The sequence below is a fragment of the Eschrichtius robustus genome, chromosome 19 (genome assembly GCF_028021215.1).
Source record: "Eschrichtius robustus isolate mEscRob2 chromosome 19, mEscRob2.pri, whole genome shotgun sequence".
Lineage (NCBI taxonomy): Eukaryota > Metazoa > Chordata > Mammalia > Artiodactyla > Eschrichtiidae > Eschrichtius > Eschrichtius robustus.
This window is the reverse complement of record NC_090842.1, coordinates 13,726,909-13,745,539: the sequence shown is the minus strand read 5'-3', so window position 1 is coordinate 13,745,539 and position 18,631 is coordinate 13,726,909. Positions and strand designations below refer to the sequence as shown.

The 18,631-nt window shown below is 51.5% G+C and overlaps 1 protein-coding gene across 1 annotated transcript; it reads right to left on the bottom strand.

The window, feature by feature from the left end:
• Positions 1-3,742: 3,742 nt before the first annotated feature.
• CLEC18C (C-type lectin domain family 18 member C) lies at positions 3,743-18,149 on the bottom strand. Its single transcript, XM_068527536.1, is given in 14 exon segments — positions 3,743-4,429; positions 4,906-4,997; positions 5,917-6,013; positions 6,386-6,515; positions 7,109-7,215; positions 7,607-7,699; positions 8,176-8,283; positions 8,461-8,582; positions 9,002-9,099; positions 14,643-14,760; positions 14,762-14,847; positions 14,850-14,882; positions 17,118-17,209; positions 17,826-18,149. Coding segments are annotated over 14 exon segments (1,353 nt in total). The 5' UTR covers positions 17,965-18,149; the 3' UTR covers positions 3,743-4,391.
• Positions 18,150-18,631: the final 482 nt, after the last annotated feature.

Below are 18,631 nucleotides of genomic sequence, written 5' to 3'. Positions count from 1 at the left end.
GCTCAAGACATGGTTAGAAAATCAGGGAATTTTTATATCTTGTGGCTGCAAGGCTGAGAGAGTTACAACCCAAACTTAAGGCTTAATCAATGGTTATAAAATGGCACCATGAGGTGGCTTCACACCCTCTCTGGGTCTCTAATTGGGAAAGAGTGGAGAGTGGGGAGCAGAGAGAGTGGAGGGCTTTGCGGGAAGGTGTGGAAGACTCAGGACCCCCACTGCTACAGAGGTTCCCTTGCCTGCCAAAGGGACTCTTCTTGGTCATTCTGAAGGTCCTGGTAGCAGAAATTCACTAGCTCTTTGCCAAACCCAGATCCCTTTCCTCCTGGGTGCACATCTAGGTGGAGTTGCCCACCCTCCCTTGCAGTTAGTGTGCTGCATGGCTGAGGTGTGGCCAGTGGCAGTGGGAGGGCGGGATGTGCACCACTTTCATGCCTGACCCATAGCATCGTCCAAGTGACCATCAGCCCTCCTGCTTCCCAAGTTGGCCACCTGAATGCCAGTGCCCTGGGTGAGCTGGGAGCCATGTGCTGTTGGTGGCAGGGCCTTGCTCAGCCTGGGTTCCCCCCCTCCATTGCACATGTGCAACCAGGCCAGCATCATTTCCTTAAAAAATACACTCTGTAATGACCTTGCCCTGAAGGAGACCCCTTGTGTGTGCTACCCCATCACCCCTCATTTTCTCCAGACTTAAATAACAAGTCATATCGCAGCAGGCCCCAGGGGGCCGATGACTTCAAATCTGGGAGGAAGATATTGAAACACCAGAAGAACCATGAGATTTTGCTAATTTATATTGACAAAACCTGCAAAATGATCTGGGAATGGATTCTGAGGGTGGAGAGTGGGGAAGGAAGAAAATGTTAAACGGGGTTGAATGTTTTTTTTTTTTTAATTTGGCTGTGCCGGTTCTTAGTTGTGGCATGTGGGATCTTTAGCTGTGGAATGTGGGATTTTTAGCTGCAGTATTTGGGTTCTAGTTCCCTGACTAGGGATTGAACCCTAGGCCCCCTGCACTGGGAGCGTGGAGTCTTAACCACTGGACCACCAGGGAAGTCTGGTTGAATATACCGATATTTAGGATTCTATGGGGCTAACTTGAGTGGCTGGGATGGTTCCAATTGTTTGCTCTGATGGTTGCTTAAAGCCTGGGCTCAATTGTGGCCGAATAATATTAGCTAAAAGCTAATAGATAATAATAATAATACAAATAAGAATAGCTAAAACTTACTGAGCATTTACTATTCTGCCAGGGACAGTTTTAAGCACTTCATTTATTTAACAAATTTACTCAGTTGACAAATGAGGTTTAGGTAGTCTAATGTTGATGGAGGAATTGAGAAATGAGGGCGCTGGCTCAGTCCAGCTGATATTCATCAGTGTTTACTCTCCCCAGGCTTTGTTTCAAACACTTTAATGTATTAACTCATTTTATTACCTTCATTTTATAGAAGAGGATCATGAGGCAGAGAGGTGTTTTAGGGTGACCAGCTGTCCTGGTTTGTCTAGGATGGAGAGGTTTCCCAGCATGTGGGACTTTGTGTGCTAAAACCAGGACAGTTCCAGGCAAACTGGGACAGTGGGTCCACCTAGGTGTTAATAACTTGACCGAAGTCACACAGTTAGTAAGTGGCAGAGCCTGTCCTCCAATTCAGGTAGCCTGACTTTAGACCCGAACTCTGCCTCTGCCAGTGGTTGTCACACCTGAGCCTGCATCTGAAGTGGCTGGAGATCTTGTTAAAACTCAGATTAGGTTTGGGGCAGCTGAAAATCTGCTCGTCTAACAAGTTCCCAGGTGATGCCAATGCTGCTGGCCCGTGGACCAACATGGAGGACCGCGGCGTTCGGCTGCCTCGCCTGCAGATGAGAATGTTGGAATGGACTTTTCAGGTAGGACTTGCTCACTGACACCCCAACCTAGAAACCCTGAGACGGCCCCAAGCGCGTCCTTTGCCGAGGCACTGAGAAATACATTGGTGAGGGAAGCGCTGTAGCGCCAGGAATGCTGATGGGAGAGGCTGCAGCTGAATGGGAATCTGGTGTCTGGGGTGTTAGAGGCTCAGAAGGGCATTGGATTGCCAACCTTAGTTGCCATAAAGGTGGCTCCTGTGTCTCTGCTGTCAGAGTAGGCTCTGCATTTCCTGTGCCTGGCAGCAGTGGCATGGGAGTCTACCCAGATGGGCTTTGCAGCAGAATTTGGAGCACTATTCCTGGCTACATAGGCCCCCAGCGTGTCTCTCTCACTCTCCCTAGGATCCTGTGACCAACCATTATACTTCAAAAAAAAAAAAAAATGAAGTGAAATTTACATAACATATTAACCAATTCAGTGGCATTTAACACATTTACAGTGTTGTACAACCACCACCTCTATCTAAATTCCAAAACATTTTTATAATTTCAAAATAAAACCCATACCCTCATTTTCCTGTTTCCCTTGGCAACCACCCGTCTCTGCATCTATGGATTTACCTTTTCTGAGTAGTTCAGATAAGTGGAATCATGCAATATGTGACCTTTTGTGACTAGCTTCTTTCACTTAAAATGTTTTCAAGGTTCGTCCACCTGGTAGCATGTATCAGTACTTCATTCCTTTTAATGGTTGAATAATATTGCATTGCATGTATACACCGCGATTTGTTAGCTGCTCATCCATTGATGGACATTTGGGTTGTTTCTATATTTTGGCTATTGGCTATTGTGAATAATGCTGCTATGAACTTTGTGTTTTAAGGATTTGAGCACTTGTTTTCGTTTCTCTTGGGTACATACCTAGGAGTGGAATTGTTGGGTCATATGGTAGTTGTGTTTAATTTTTTTTTAATTAATTAATTAATTTTTGGCTGTGTTGGGTCCTCGTTGCTGCATGCAGGCTTTCGCTAGTTGTGGTGAGCAGGGGCTACTCTTTGTTGCGGAGCACGGGCTTCTCATTGCGGTGGCTTCTCTTGTTGTGGAGCACAGACTCTAGGTGTGCGGGCTTCAGTAGTTCTGGCATGCGGGCTCTAGAGCGCAGGCTCAGTAGTTGTGGTGCACGGGCTTAGTTGCTCCACGGCATGTGGGATCTTCCCGGACAAGGGATCGAACCCGCATCCCCTGCATTGGCAGGTGGATTCTTAACCACTGTGCCACCAGGGAAGTCCTGTTTAACTTTCTGAACAATCGCCAAACTATTTTCCACCGTGGCTGCACCGTTTTACATTCCCCAGCAATGTATGAGGGTTCCAATGGGTCCCCACCCTCATCAACACTTGTTATTGTCTGTTTCGTTGCTAACAGCCATCCTAATGGGTGTGAAGTGGTGTCTCACTGTGGTTTCTATTTGGATTTCCTAATGACTAGTGATGTTGAACATCTTTTCATGTGCTTATTGGCCATTTGTATATCTTCTTTGGAGAACTGTCTATTCAAGTCTTTGCCCATTTAAAAATCATTGCCCTTTTGATAAATTCCTTTTCTGCCATGACTAGCCAGAGCTGTTTCTATGTTTCTATTGGCTGCAACCAAGAACCGTGAGTGATCTGCTTCTCCCGGTTCCATGGGCCCAGGCCACACTTGTACTGATACTTCCAACCAGCAAAGCAACTCGATGTTCGCACATAACAGTGTGCATTCTGGACACTAATGGTAGCACCTCCCAGTCTTGCACCTGCCTGGACTCACCCTCTCACCACTATAGGGAGAGGGAGGAGATGGGGCCATAACAGACCGCAGTTCAGATTATCACAAAGAAAGAAGAGACATGTAGAAGCAAGCATAATTAATAAAGGAGGAGGTGTGAACAGAAACACAAAGCTGACAGAGGCAGTGGTCAGAGGAGCTGGAAATTAGGGATGCAAACAAACAAGGCTTCTAAATCTGTGCATTATTCAGGACTAAGAGTCTGAAAACCTCCAGAGGGTGGCCTGGGTCATGTGGGTGAGCAGGGATGGGACTGGGGTGGCTGGGAGGAAACCAGTCTTCCTGGGATCATTCTGGGTTGTCTGAATTCCCCTTCACAATGAGCATTCACAAGCCCAGCTGATCCATAACTTAGTTTAATCCTTTGTGGGGTGCATCCTGGGCAGCAAGGAACCTCTATCTGCCCCAGAGGGTCCAGCCCAGATGGAGGAGAGTGGTCTCTTCTGACCGCTGCCCTAGACTCCTGTTTCAGTGCCTAATTAAGATCCATCTTCCCACTCAAAAGCAGGCTGGGGGACCCCAGGCTCCCCTCCTCCTATACCGGGCTCTCCATCGGCCTCACTTGTACCCCCTGCCCCACTTCCTGCAAGGTCTGAGGCCTCTTTGGCTGTTGGGCCTGCAGTCCTAGCCCGGCCCTTGTTCTAAACAGGTGGGCAGAAGGGCAAGTAGGGCTGTGCATCCAGGTGCTGGCAGGGGAGAGGCATGGGTGAGCCTCAGGGCCCTGGGTCCCACCGGGAAATGTGCTCCTGAGCTGGAAAGGAAGAGAACAGAACAAGGGTCAGTGACAGCCCAGGCAGTCCTGGGTTGGGGACCCTGCTGCACTAGGTCCAGAAGTAACCATGATCCCACTTGCAGCTCCAGATCCTTCTAGCAGGTGCTGCTGGGGGCTGATTCTGGGCTAGGTCTCATCTCTGTCCCCACCACAGTTCACTGTGCTCTAGGGAATCAGGGAACGCTGAAGAACCCGCTGGGTCCCCATGTGGCAGCTTTAGTGACAGGAGGAAAGGGACCTTGGCGAAATCCCCAGCCGGGCTGTAGTTCTGGTCCTGCCCCTGCGTGGCTGAGCCCAGGCCAATCTCCCTCTCTGTGCTTCAGGGGCCTACAGGTCCAACGAGGCTCTGAGCAGGATGTCCTCGTGGCCCTGTGTGCTCAGACACTCTAGACTGTTCATCTGGATATCCCCAGGGGCCAGGGGCCAGAGGAGGGGAGCCATGGGAAGGCCCTCACCAAACTGGCAGATGTAACGGTTTCGGGTTTTACAGCGCTGGTCGTTCCAATTGAAGGCGGCCGATGCCTGCAGTTCCACACAGTTGCCAAACCTGCCAAGATTGTTGAGTGCTCAGGGTGGAGGAATGAAATTATGAGTCCTTAAATCCTCCCCGACAGTGGGCCACCTGCGTCTAGGGAGGTGCCTCTTAGGTGCCCCCGTCCCACGTATGGGGCTTCTGGGAGCCAGGCCCAGCCCCTGGCTCCTTGCCTGCTCCTCAGAGCGCTGCAGCCCTCTCTTCTCGGGGTGCAGTGGGGACAGCGCCACCCACCGCTGCAGCCCTCAGCCATGCCGGCCACTGCGGGTGGGGGCAGGGGGCTTGGAACAGGCAGGCCCACATCTTTCCTCCCAGCAGGAGAAGGTATGCCTGGGGGCCCACCGAGCCGGCTTACTCTAGGGATGGGCCAGGGGTCTGGGCATGGCTGCCATCAAGGAGGTCAAAGGAGAACTGGGCGGGGTATCTGGAGCCTTGGTGGCCACACAGCCTGACCACCTACCCCCTGCCCTGGGCATTCCTGGGCTTTGAAGACCAGGGCTGGGCCTCAGTGCAGGCGGGCCAGTGGGCAGATGTGTGCACAAGTGGACGCAGGTGGGTGGCCAGCTAAGGAGGGCAGAATCAGTGTATTGATACAGGCAGAGGGGGCACGGTGCGGGGGAGGGATGGATAGATAATAGAGAGACGGAGAGACAGCTGGGGGGATGATGGGGACTGTGGATGGATGAAGCCTTCTTGGGTTCCCTCTCTTTTATGTGAGCCCCTGGAGGTCAGGGATGTACCTCATCTCAGCACTGGGCCCATAGCCAGCTGTGCCCAGACTTCCTGGCACCTGGGCACCAGGTAAGGCCCAGACCCTCAGGGCGCTCAGCCAAGCAGCAGGCAGGGTGGAGGTTGTTTAGTGGTGTCTGAAGGCTCAGCAAGCAGGCCCAGGTGAGAAGGTGCGCCCAGGGGAGGGAGGGCACCCCAGACTCACCCCTGGTTGTCAGGCTGCCCAAAGGCGAAACTGGTGAAGGACTGGTGCTCCCCGGTGGTCCAGCGGAAGGAGTCCTTAGCGGTCTTGTAGGTGAGCCCTGAGCCACAGCAGCCAAGGCTGGCCCCATACCCGAGATCCCTGGGCCCCACTGGCAGCCCGGGCTCCCTGCGATGAGGGCCTGAGCCCAGAGCCTGCTGCCCAATGCCTGTCGACCCCCAGCCCTTAAGCCCCCTTCCCAGCACTTCCAGCCCCTCTGGTGGCTCTCCCTCCCTTCGGCTCTCTCCACAGGGAAAGGAGTCACCAGCCTGACCACTGGCCCCATTCTGGGCCCCAAACCCTCACCGCACCCTTACTGCCCACTGGTAGGTGCTCTGGGTTTCCACGGCCCAGATTCCTGGAGCAATGTGAGGCATCCCAGCCCCACACTCATTGCTTTCTTCCCCCCTCCCCCAATCAGCCAGGCACTCACCGATCCAGAAGTTCCTGGTCTCGAAGTCATTGTTGGTCACCTCGTTGGTGGTCTCCAGGCGGCCCAGGTAGAAGGCGAGGATGTCCTGCACTTTCTGGCTCTCAATCTGGGCTAGCACCCCGCCCTTTCCCTGTAACCCCCGCTCCGGGTCATGCTGGCCCCAGAGCTCAGGCCAGCCCTTCCTTTCCATCCTGCCACCCACCGTGGCCATGGATGTCAAATCTGTGTGCTGGCCGGGCTGTCCTCAGCCCCCAAAAGCCTCCTGCCTCTTAGAGCAGAGTCTGCCTTCTCTTCCCTGCCCACAGCTCCTCTGGCAGGGTCCCACCCTTGGAAGGGTTTTGTTTCACCTGCTCAGTGTCTTTAATACATTTGAATTGGTTGCCAACATTAATAAATTGAGAGAGCTCAGTGAAAATCTGAATTTCTGGTTCTCTTGAAAAATTCCAGGTCCTGGCCTCCCTGAACTTGCATTCCTGCCTGGCAGCCAGCAGCTCGAGCTGAGTCAGGATGGCCCCTTAGATGGGGGTTGAGTGGGGCCTTGTCCCTGGGTCCCTCAGCTCATTAAGTGACCTCCTGGCTTCCATGGGCCTCTTGAGTTGTAACCCCTGCTTTATACTAAAGATGAGAGTCAGGAGAAGTCAAAGGAATTAATCTCTTAGCCCAGGGTCTCTCTGTTAAGAACCCAGGGGGGTGGTCCCTGGGAAGGCAGGGGCCAACCATTACCTGGCATTTCATCTTGGCTCCATAATAGGTGTCTGCCTCTGAGGACACCATGAAGCAGTCTCCATCGATCCTCAGGTCACAGGTGTGGAAGGGAAAGAGCACTTTGGCTGGGGGGAGGGAAGCCTGATTTTGTGTGTGGGCACCTCAGAATCATTACCCTTCCGGTCCTGCCAGGATGTTAAGCTCAATGTACCCCTTCCTCTGGCCACCAAGCAGGAGAGGGGGTTGGGGTCAGTGGTGTGCTGGTAAATGTGTAACAACCAGCTCTCTCTCTCAAAAAGAAAAAAGTCTATGATTTTAGCATTGCTATTTCTGTGGTGGTGTAAAGACCCCCACCATGGCCAAGTTCAAGCTACCACTGTGACGTCACTGTTCGGGGAATGGGGAAGAGGTGCATACGATGGGCTCCTGTGAGCTGGTCCGAGCCGGACCCAGCACCATGCTGAGGGGGTCCTGGGAGGGGCTCGTCTTATTGGGGGGCTTTGCAGCAGGACTCACTGGCACACTGGGCTCCCCCATAGCCAACATCACAGACGCAGGAACACTCCTCTTCCCGGAACCGGCCGTGCACGCACTGCACGCTGCACCGCACTGCCAGGATGGGGCAGGGGAGGGGACGGCACTCAGCTGGCAGCCACTGGGCCCCAGGCTGCCCCTCACAGGCCACGGATGTGCGCAGAATGGCCAACCACAGCAAGAACACCCCCCCACCCCCCCCAGAGATGGAACCCATCTGGGCTCCCAACCGCTGCCACATTTGGCATCTTTGGTTTGATCTTGTAGAGAGAAGCAAATCGGGGTTTGGGAGTGGACCTACTCATGGTCAAAGAGCTGGGGGGTGGGGGACAGTGGGAAAGGAATCCACTTCTGGATCCTAGTACTGTCCTCCTCCCACCATCCCAGAGCCTGAGGGGCCGATCTGATTTCACTTTGAATTCCCTGTGCAGTGCAGGGTCTGGCAGACCGTCGGTGCTCAGTGAATGCTTATTGGATGAGGATATGCTGTGCGAGGATCACTCCCTGGGTCCCCCGGCTGGTCACAATCCAGAACTCCAGGTGCCCCTCACCTTGGCAGTATCTGCCTGTGTAACCCGGGGGACAGTGGCAGTGGCAGGTGCTGAGGTTGAGATGTCCGTGGTTCCGGCAGCTCATGCGACATGGGTTCCTGGGGACCTCTGGTCGGATAAGAAGGAAACACTGAGAGGGGGCCTCTCCCCGGCAGGCCAGGCAGGTGCCTCCCTGAGTGCTGAGGGCCAGGGCTTCTGGGACAGTCCCTCAGGATGCTGCCAGCCTCCTCCAGGATCACCAGATCAAGCTGCCCCAGCCAGAGGCAGGCAGGGTGGGGCACTTACCACACAGCCCCCCTGCGTGGTCCCAGGCTTTGAAGCAGCCCGAGACGCTAGCTGTGCAGAGCGAACACCAGGCGCCCTTCTTGTAGGGGACGATGGTCTTCCCGTTGACCTCCCAGTTGCCTCTGTGAGAGCAAGCAGCAGAGGCTGGAAGGGCCTGGCCTTGGGCCTTGCTGCCTGCCCCACCAGCCCCTTCAGCTCCTTCTGGCCCAGCCAGGAAGCTGGGAGCTGGGTGAGACAGGGAGATTTCCTAGGAAAGAAAAGATGACCTCCAAACTAATACTGGGCAGATGCCCTGAACGCTGGGTGGTGCCTCCAGGAAGGGGCATCTGAGAAGAAGCCACATTCTGCGTGGCCAGAATCTTGGGTGCTGCCCACTTCTGCACCCTCTCCCTTTCCTCCTTCTTCCCTCTCCCACCAGGGGTGCAGACCAAGGGGTAAAGGCCTGTGGGTGGGTGGGTGAGTGTCTCACCCTGAGTGACAGCATCCCCTACCCCGCAGCCCAGCAGGGGACGGCAGGGCAGCTGCCGTGGAAGAGGCTTACCCGGGAGAGTAGGCACAGACAAAGGCTTCCATCTCACCCTGGGCCCCAGGGCAGGGATGCCGCCCACAGCCCAGCTGGCTCGAGGTGGCCCACACGAGCTGCAGGAGACACAGTGGCTCAGAGACCCTCTCATGGGCCACCTCCACTCCTAGTCTGGGGACCAGCAGCCTAGATGATGCCCCCCTGGGAAGGGTGGACACAGCTCTTGCCCCAAACCAAGCAGATAAACAGTTGTGTCACCTCCCTGGGGACCCCAGGAGCAGTAGCTGTGCTGGGCAGGGATATAAGGATGGGTGGGAATAGTCTAGAAAGGCCTTCTGGGTCGGGAGGTGAGGGTCAGCAGATACCTGAAGGGAAGGGAGATTGTGGATAGTGGAGGAGAGTGGGAAAAGAAAGACTTGGACATCAAAGGCCTTGTGATGACTGAAAAAATGGCCACAACCCTTCACTTCTCCCTACAGCCCCATCTTTATAAAATGTGGCTTTGCAGTTCTTTGCATCAAGAGGAGGAATCTCTTTCCCACACCTTGAATCTGGCTGTCCCTGTGGCTTCTGTTGGCCAACAGAATGCAGGGGAAATGATATTGAACCGTTTTAAACCTAGGCCTCAGGAGACCCTACAATTTCCACTCGTTCTCATAGAACTCTCATGCTCAGCCTCCACGTGAACAAGGCTGCTGGAGGTTGAAGAACCTTATAGGGCAGGGGTGAGCCAGTTGAGGCCACTCTAGACAGCCAGCTCCCAGCCAACCCAGCAGCTGACTGCAGTTGCAGGAGTGGGCCCAGCCAAGACCAGAAGAAACTTTCCGCTGAGCCCAACCCAAACTGCCAACCTGCAGAATCGTAAGATGCTATATTTGGGAGTAGTGCGTCATGCAGCAACAGCTAACAGATACAGGTCTTTAATATTCAAAACTTAGATTTAGAGTTTTAGAATCAGTGACAACTTGGAAATAGCACAAATGGTCAATACACAGGAATAGCCAAGCAAACTCTGGTAGCCACTAAAAATGACCAGCATGAGGCGGGGAGAAATGCACATGTAGTCATACCTATGTATCCAACAATTAGAGAATATGCATTCTTTCTAGGAGTGCGTGGAACTTTTGCAGACACTGACCCCTCACTAAGCCACAAAGCAAGATTCAATAAATACTCAATAACCAACATCCTACAGGATACATTCTATGAATTCAATGCAATAGAATGTAAAGGAAATAATTTACTATTGTTATTAATTAATTTTTTTAAAAAAATTTTTTGGCTGCGTGGCTTACAGGATCTTAGTTCCCTGACCAGGGACTGAACCCAGGCCCCGGCAGTGAAGGCGTGAAGTCCTAACCACTGGACCACCAGGGAATTCCTAAGGAAATAATTTAGAAGTAAGTAAAGGAGAAAACATAGTTTGGAAATTTAAATATACACTTCAAAATCAAAGACAGCATCATAATGGAAAATAGGAAACTCATAGACCTAAGTGACAATGAAATCACTAAATTCCAAAACTTATGGGATGTAGCTAACAAAGTTTAGAGGGAAATTGATAGCTTTAAAGGCATATACCAGAAAAGAAAAGGGAGTTAAAATTAATGAGTTAAGAAAGTAGAAGAAAGAAAATAATAAAAACAAGGGCAGAAGGACTTCCCTGATGGCACAGCGGTTAAAAATCCGCCTGCCAATGCAGGGGACACGGGTTCGATCCCTGCTACGGGAAGATCCCACATGCTGCGGAGCAACTAAGCCCATGTGCCACAACTACTGAGCCTGTGCCCTAGAGCCTGCGAACCACAACTACTGAGCCCGCGTGCCACAACTACGGAAGCCCGTGCGCCTAGAGCCTGTGTTCTGCAACAAGAGAAGCCACCGCAATGAGAAGCCCACACACTGCAATGAAGAGTAGCCCCCACTCTCCTCAACTAGAGAAAGCCCATGCACAGCAACGAGGACCCAACGCAGCCAAAAATAAATAAATAAAAAATAAATAAATTTATAAAAAAAAAAAGAGCAGAAATTAATAAAAAGAAGAATAAAGTTGTGGATGGTTGGAAAAAAGAGAGAAGGAAAACAAACAAAAAGCTGATTCGTTAGAATAGACAAACCTCTGGGAAGACTGGTAAAGAACAAAAGAGAGAAGGCACAAATAAATACAATCGAGAATTTTAAAAGGACATAGATGCAGACACAGGAAACATTTAAAAAATCTGTTTAATTCTAGTTTAAAATCTCTGTTAAATAATTAACAGTTAGGACCAACAAACTGGAAAATATAAAATGGATAGTTTCCTAGAAAATAGAACTTGGCAAAACTGTCTCAAGAAGAAATAGAAAATCTGAAATGATCTACGACCATTTCTAAAAGTTGGATCAGTAATTAAAAATCCATGGATACATACACATACACACAAAACAATCAAAAAATAGGACAAGGCCCGAATAGTTTTACAGGACAGTTACAGCAAATATTATAGAAACTATTCCAGGAAACAGAAAATGAGGCAAAGCCTCCAACTCATTTTATGAGGTTAATATAAACCAGGTGAGGGCAGTATGAGAAAAGAAAATCAGAGGTCAATTTCACTATCAAATAGTATTTAGGAAACCAAATATAGCAATTAATTAAAAACAACAATAACACACACACACACACACACACACACACCCTACATCGGTTTATTTCGCATCACATCATATATACAATGGAATACTACTCAGCCATAGAAGAGAATGAAATTTTGCCATTTACAGCAACAAGGATGGACTTGGAGGGCATTATGCTAAGTGAAATAAGTCAGACAGAGAAAGACAAATACTGTATGATCTCACTTATATGTGAAATCTAAAAAATACAACAAACCAGTGAATATAACAAAAAAAGAAGCAGGCTCACAGATATAGAGAACAAACTAGTGATTACCAGTGGGGAGAGGGAAGGGGGGAGGGCAGTATAAGGGTAGGGGAGTAACAGCTACAAACTATTAGGTATAAAATAAACTACAAGGATACATTGTACAACATGGGGAATATGGCCAGTATTTTATAATAACTATAAATGGAGTATAACCTTTAAAATTTGTGAATCACTATATTGTGTACCTGTAGCTTGTATAATACTGTACAACTGTACTTCAATATAAATAAATAACTAGATAAATATGAATCATGAAACTGTGAGCTGATAATTGTTGAAGCTGGATGATAGGTAGATGGGGGTTCATTATATCACTTTGATTGCTTTGTATATATTTGAAATTTTCTATAAATGTTTAAAATATGTGACCAGGAAGATGTAGTGTCATGTAACAGCTTTGTACACACACAAAAAAATTATTCATGTATTTCATCACTGTAGATAGTTAAGGAAAAACCTTGTAATTATTTCAATGGATGCGCAAAAGGCATTTGATAAAACACAAAACCTGTTCATGACTTTAAAAATCCTTAACAAACTTAGATTAGAAAGAAATGTCTGTAACCTGATAAAGGCTACTTATTAAATTCATATGAAAGAATCAGGAGAAAGAATCAAGAATAGCCAAGAAATTTTTGAATGATAATAATAACATGGGGGATTTTCCTGTCAAAACTTTTTATAAAGCCATAATAATTAAAGCACATATATGCAGGAGTAAACAAAAAAAGCAACAAAATAGAAGAGAGAACTCAGCAACAGACCCCTGTGGATATGTGAGCTTGGTATATGACTGAAGTGGCATTAGAGTCTGTGGGGGATTCAGTACTTAATACAAGAAGTAAAAAAAAAAGATAAAATTAAATCCTACATCACTAGATGGCTTAATGACTTCAATATGAAAAAAAGGAAAACATTTAAACTTTGGAAGAAAATACAGGAAAACTATCTTGCTGATGTCAGAGTTGAAAAGGATTTCTTAAACATGATACAACAAATGGATGAACTATAATGAAAAACGAGAAAATTGATTACATTAATATTAAAATCTTCTGAAAGATTTATCTTATAAAAGATAACATAAAGAGAAAATACAAGCCATGTATTAGAAAAAAAGTATCTGCAACCAATATGACCAACAAAAAGTACAAAGAATATAGCAAAGATGCTTACAAATTAATAAGGGAAAGATGAAATTAACAGGCAATGAAAAGAACAGAAAAGAGGCTCAGTCCCACATGTAATCAGGGAAATGCAAATTAAAAACAGAATGAGGTAGCATTTCACAGCCTTGAGTTGGCAAAAATTAAGGCGCTGACAATACTCCTTAATGAATAGGGTAAGAATGGGGAGTGAGAACTGGTTTGTGGGCAGGAGTAGAGTTGGCGACATCACTTTGGCAATAGCTACTAAGGTTGTAGGTGCGTGCTCCCTCTGACCCAGCCGTTCCCCTTCCAAGTGTGTCCTAGAAAAAGTATGGACACATATGTACAAGAGGACCGGAACTAGGATTTATGCATTGCAGTATGACTTGGGATAGTAAAAAAAAAGTGGAATTAACCCAGATGCCTGTAAATTGCAGTTTATTCATAGTGAATCACACATGCATGCTTGGATCAATGGAAACAAATCTTACAAATGTGGTCTGAAGTGATGAACGCAAATTGCAAAAGGAGATGTACAGAGAGAGCAGCACTTAGGTAGGATTTAATAACACACAACCCACTTGCACAAGTAGAAAAGGTATCAAAACCCTTCCACGTGTAGTAAAGGTATTAAAACATGCTTGGGGAAATTCCCTGAGGGACCAGTGGTTAGGACTTGGTGCTTTCACTGCTGGGGCCCTGGTTCCATACGCGGTCGGGGAACTACCCTCGGCCAAAAAAAAAAGAAAAGAAAAGAAAAACAGGGACTTCCCTGGTGGTGCAGTGGTTAAGAATCCGCCTACCAATGCAGGGGACATGGGTTTGATCCCTAGTCCGGGAGGATCCCACATGCCGCGGAGCAAATAAGCCCATGCACGGCAACTACTGAAGCCCACGCTCCTAGAGCCCGTGCTCCGTAACAAGAGAAGCCACCGCAATGAGAAGCCCGCGCACCGCAACGAAGAGCAGCCCCCGCTCGCCGCAGCTAGAGAAAGCCGGCACGCGGCAACGAGGACCCAACGCAGCCAAAAATAAATAAATAAATAAATTCATATAAAAAATGTTAATGTCATGCAAAAAAAAACACCCCAAAAACCAACCCACTACCCTGCAAGTTGACACGTAAAAGTAACCATAAAAAAAAAAAAAAGAAAGAGAGAAAAACATGCTTGGGATTTTGCCTGTGTTTTCCAGTGCTGGATCCTAGTACGTAAACGATGCCAGTTATAGAGAAGACGTTCAACAAATTTTGTTGAGGGGGAAAAAAAGGAAACATGGGGTGTTTTACCTGGACTTCAGCAAGGTTACCTCTGGGGAGGGACAGAGGAAAGGGCAGAAGGAGGGCTTATGCTTAGTTTTGTTTTTTTTAAGAGGTGAGAAACAAATATAGTTAACATTTTCTAATGCTAGGTAGTGGATAAGAAGGAGTCCGTTATTTGATTTAGGTTTGAAATATTTCATATTTAAAGCTGAAAAAAGTAAAACTAAACAAATGGGAGGAAAAGCAACCACCAATTTTAGGCCAAACTGCAGACCTCCGAACCAGCCCAGCAGGGCTGGGGCCTTAGAGCCGGTACCCGGGCCTCACCTGAGTGTAGTGGGCGCAGGTGGCATTGGGGGCACACTCGGCCGCTGCCTGGCTGTACTGCTGCCCCTCCAAGAACCACAGGCCCACCACGTGGGTGAAGGACACCGAGCGCACGGGCAGCAGCTGCACATTCCAGCCCACTTGCGGGGTAGCCCGGGGCACAGAGGCTGGCCTTGGGGCTGGGGCGCCACAGAGGGCTGCCCTGGTCTGGGCCTGTTGGGCCAGGCTCTCGCTCCAGTCCTGGGGAGAAGGACCACAAACAGCAACATCAGCAGGGGGCCCCTGGGCCAGGCCTTAGTGATCCAGCCCCCCACCCCCAGCACATCCAGAGGTGCTGGTCCTGCAGAGAAGAGACCCCAGCCCAAACAGGGGTCCTGCTTGGCTGCTTGAGTGCTCTGAGCTGCTTTCACCGACTTCACTGGGGCCAGGGAAGGTCAGACAGGACCTGCAAGGGGTGCTCCAAGGTGGTGTTGGAAAAGCACCTGCCCTGTCTGGACCCCCCACCCAGAGCCCGGCTCCACCCGGGACTGAGAGCTTCCGTCCTTCTGACTCCAGTGGCGGGTACCCTCAAGCCCCGCCCACTAAGGGGGATGGGTGTTCCTGGGTGCAGGTGCCAGCCCACATGATAGGATGGGCCTCTGCCATAATTTTTCCCATCTGGTAATGGGAGCCCTGGACAGTGCCCAAGCCTTTCAAACTGGTTCCATGTTAGGTAAAACTGACCCTGGCCATTGTCAGAAAGGCTCCCTCTTGGCTTCCCTTCTGTGATGCAAAAAGTTGCAGCAGCCATACCGCTGTGTCTTATTCCCTAAATCTGGTTTTGGAGTTCATAGGGGCACCAGCTGGGAGTCAGGACCAGAGAGGGTGTAAAAGGTCTCCAGGGCCTCAGCGCTTTGGTCTCAGCAGTGTTCTCTGCAGTGGGCCTAATCTGCTCTTCCCACCACGTACCAGCTGCCCTTTTCCCTACCCCCATCCAACAGCCCCTCATCCTCTGAAACAGGGGGCTCAGCAACCAGGATGACATGTGTCACCCGATCGTCATGCCCTGGTCCAGCCCAGCCCCCTCATTCCAGCTGTGTGACCTCCAGCAGTCTCCTAATCTCCATGAGACTCAACATACTCTTCTGTAAAATGAAAAATAAGGTGGGAGTTCCCTGGTGACCTAGTGGTTAGGATTCCGGGCTTTCATTGCCATGGCCCAGGTTCAGTCCCTGGCCGGGGAACTGAGATCCTGCAAGCCGTGCTGTGCGGCCAAAAAAACCCAAAAAACAAAACCAAAAAAAACAAACCAAAAAAACCAGATAATAAGGTACGCATAGGGTAAGATTGTGTGAGGATTAAATGGATGCAGAGAGAAAAGTGCTGTACTTAGGGCCTGACCTGCAGCAGCCCGGGCAGATGGTGGTTGTGATTTTACTGCTGATGGGGACGAGCTGGGAGCAGCGGGGACTGCGTGGGACACCTCAGCAGCCCGGACCACCCCCAAGCCTCAGCCTCCACTGGGGTGCCCAGGGCCAAAGCTGTGGGTGTGACAGAGGCTGAGTGGTGGGGCTCCACTTGCATTTTTTATGAAATGCTGTTTTCTAAGACTTTGGCAGCAGGGCCATGGGAAGTGTAGAAACTGACCGGAGCACCCTAACACTGGACACTAGGGCTGGGAGTGTGGGCATGAGAGCCAGGACCTGGGCCTGAGGAGAGGCAGAGCCGCCGCCGAGCAGGGAAAGGGGGAGAGGCGACCCCCCTCCTGCCCACCCCACCCCCACCTCCTGGGAACCTGACCCTGGAGCTCTCAAGGTCGCCACCGCTGCGCCAGCCTCAGAGGAGTTTATGGGAAGCAGTCATGGGGAACCCTGCCTGCCCCACACTGCCCCTCCCTCGCTCCCTCGACTGTTACCATGGGAGGGGGCAGCTGGGGTCCCATACTATGGGGCAGTGTTTCTGGGCCCCAGGATGACACCTTCAACCCTGAAGCCCCGAGGGAGTGGTGGGAAACCCTATACCCCGCTCCCTGGCCCCCAGTGAATGAGCAGGGAATTTGGGAGGGGGCCCCTCCTAGTCGCCTAGACAAACTGCTGAAGAAGCAGTGGATCTGGTCACACACAAGCCTCACCCCTCCCACCCCCAGCAGGATGCTTCTCCCTCCCTGACTAGCCTCCCATCCTGCTGGGACTCTTTTGTGATGCTCCTCTTTCTTGGAGGAGGGGACCCCAGCTCTTTCCATGTCTTCTGGTCTCCGGGGCAACGGGAAGGGATGCAAGGAAAAGCCGAAGGGCTGCCTTTCTGGGGGAGGAGGAAGCAACGGCCCCCCTCCACGCCCCCCGGCAACCAGGCGTGGTCCCAGAGTGGGCAAGTTGACTGGCCGCTGCCCCACTCTGCCAGGTGAAAGGGCATCTGGCGCTGGCATGGCCTCCTCAGTCCTCTTCAGGGTTGCCCCTCCAGTCGCCCCCTTGGCCAGCCCGGGTTGGGGGTACTCACCATTCTCTGCATGTTGGCTGCAGGGGGGTGGACCCGGCTGCGCAGGCGGTTGTGCAGGGAGAGGAGCAGGAAGCTCTCCTTCTTGCTCAGGGCTGGGACAGGAGACAAGGTCAGGCCACCTGAGCAGTGGGACCTGGCCCGGCCCCTGGGTGATGGGGCGGGGGTCATCATGGCAAGATGAGAATGCAACCCTGCACTTATGGAACAAGACCTGAGATGGGACAGGACGATGGTGGGTGTGTATGGGAGGACCCGGAGCAGAGGGGTGGGGAGAGGTGGAGAAAGCAGTGGGGCTGAGACAGAGAGACAGGTGTAGGTGTAAAGGAGCCTTAGGCTGAGAGCTGGGGCTGGGGTGATAGAAGGGAATGGGGGCCTGGGGACTAGGTGTGAAGAGGGGTCCAGCCCTGGGCTCGCAGCGGCCCCTCTGGCTGGGGCTTCTCTCGGCCACTGAGTCTCTTCTGGGGTCCCTGCTGCAGGCTCCCAGTGTTCTTCCTTCACCCCCAAGCCTGGGCCCACTCCCCTTCATTCTTCTGCCCCAGTCCCAGCCTCCTCCATCCATCTCCGGCCCCTGGACTGTTCGAGGGTGGCTCTGTAAATCACACCAGCCTGCCCAGGGCTCAGGCCTGGGAACTGGCTTCCAGAAGCCCCCTGGGACCCGCTGCAGAGCTCATAGCTCCTCCACTTTTTCCTCACCCCGCGGCCCCTTACCTCCAGGCACTGGAACCTGCTTCTCCTGTAGCTGGAGTGGGCGCACCTCTACCCAGGTCATGCCAAGGAGAGCCAGGAGCACGGGCAGGAGGCCAGGCCGGTGGCCCCCCAGCCCAGGGGAGGGCTGCAGCCTCAACATGGGCCTGCTGGGTGCTCGGGGCTCTGCCTGGCTCAGCTGTCCAGCTCGCTTCCCAGACTGGATGGAGCTATTCACAATCTCTAAGAGTCAGGCTGGGCTGGCAGACAAAAGGGGGAGGCTGGTGAGTAATCGGTGAGTCCAAACAGCCTCCCTTCCTTGGCGCTGGCATGAAAGGAGACAGACAGCTCCAGTCCCAGGACTCCCTCCCTCCCTCCCCCGGCTGCTGGCCTGGTCAGCCCGCCCGCCTGCCGACAGCCAACCGACCAACCTACCGAGTGGTTCGCAGCGACCCCGTGGCCCCTGCTAATCATTGCAGGATTATCGGAGCCCTCGGGGAGCCCTCGGAGACCCTGCTGATTGGCCCGCAGACATTCCAGGGCTGCAGATTAACGAATAATGGCTGTGCCCATGCTGGAACAGTGTCCTCCAGGCCCATGGGCAGCTTCTCCTCCCAGCCCCAGGCCCAGGGAGTCTGCAGCCATGTGCCCTGTGGGCGGGCAAGAACTGGGCAAGACCCCAGGGGAGTTCTTTCCTTTCTTGGGAAGCCCTTCCCAACCCCCAGCCATGAATTAAACATAGGCGGGTGGTAACCGCACACCAGTCAGGTGCCGCCGGTGGGTGGGGGCACTGGGGCGGTGGGTTTGTAGGGGAGTTGGCAGGGGCTGCC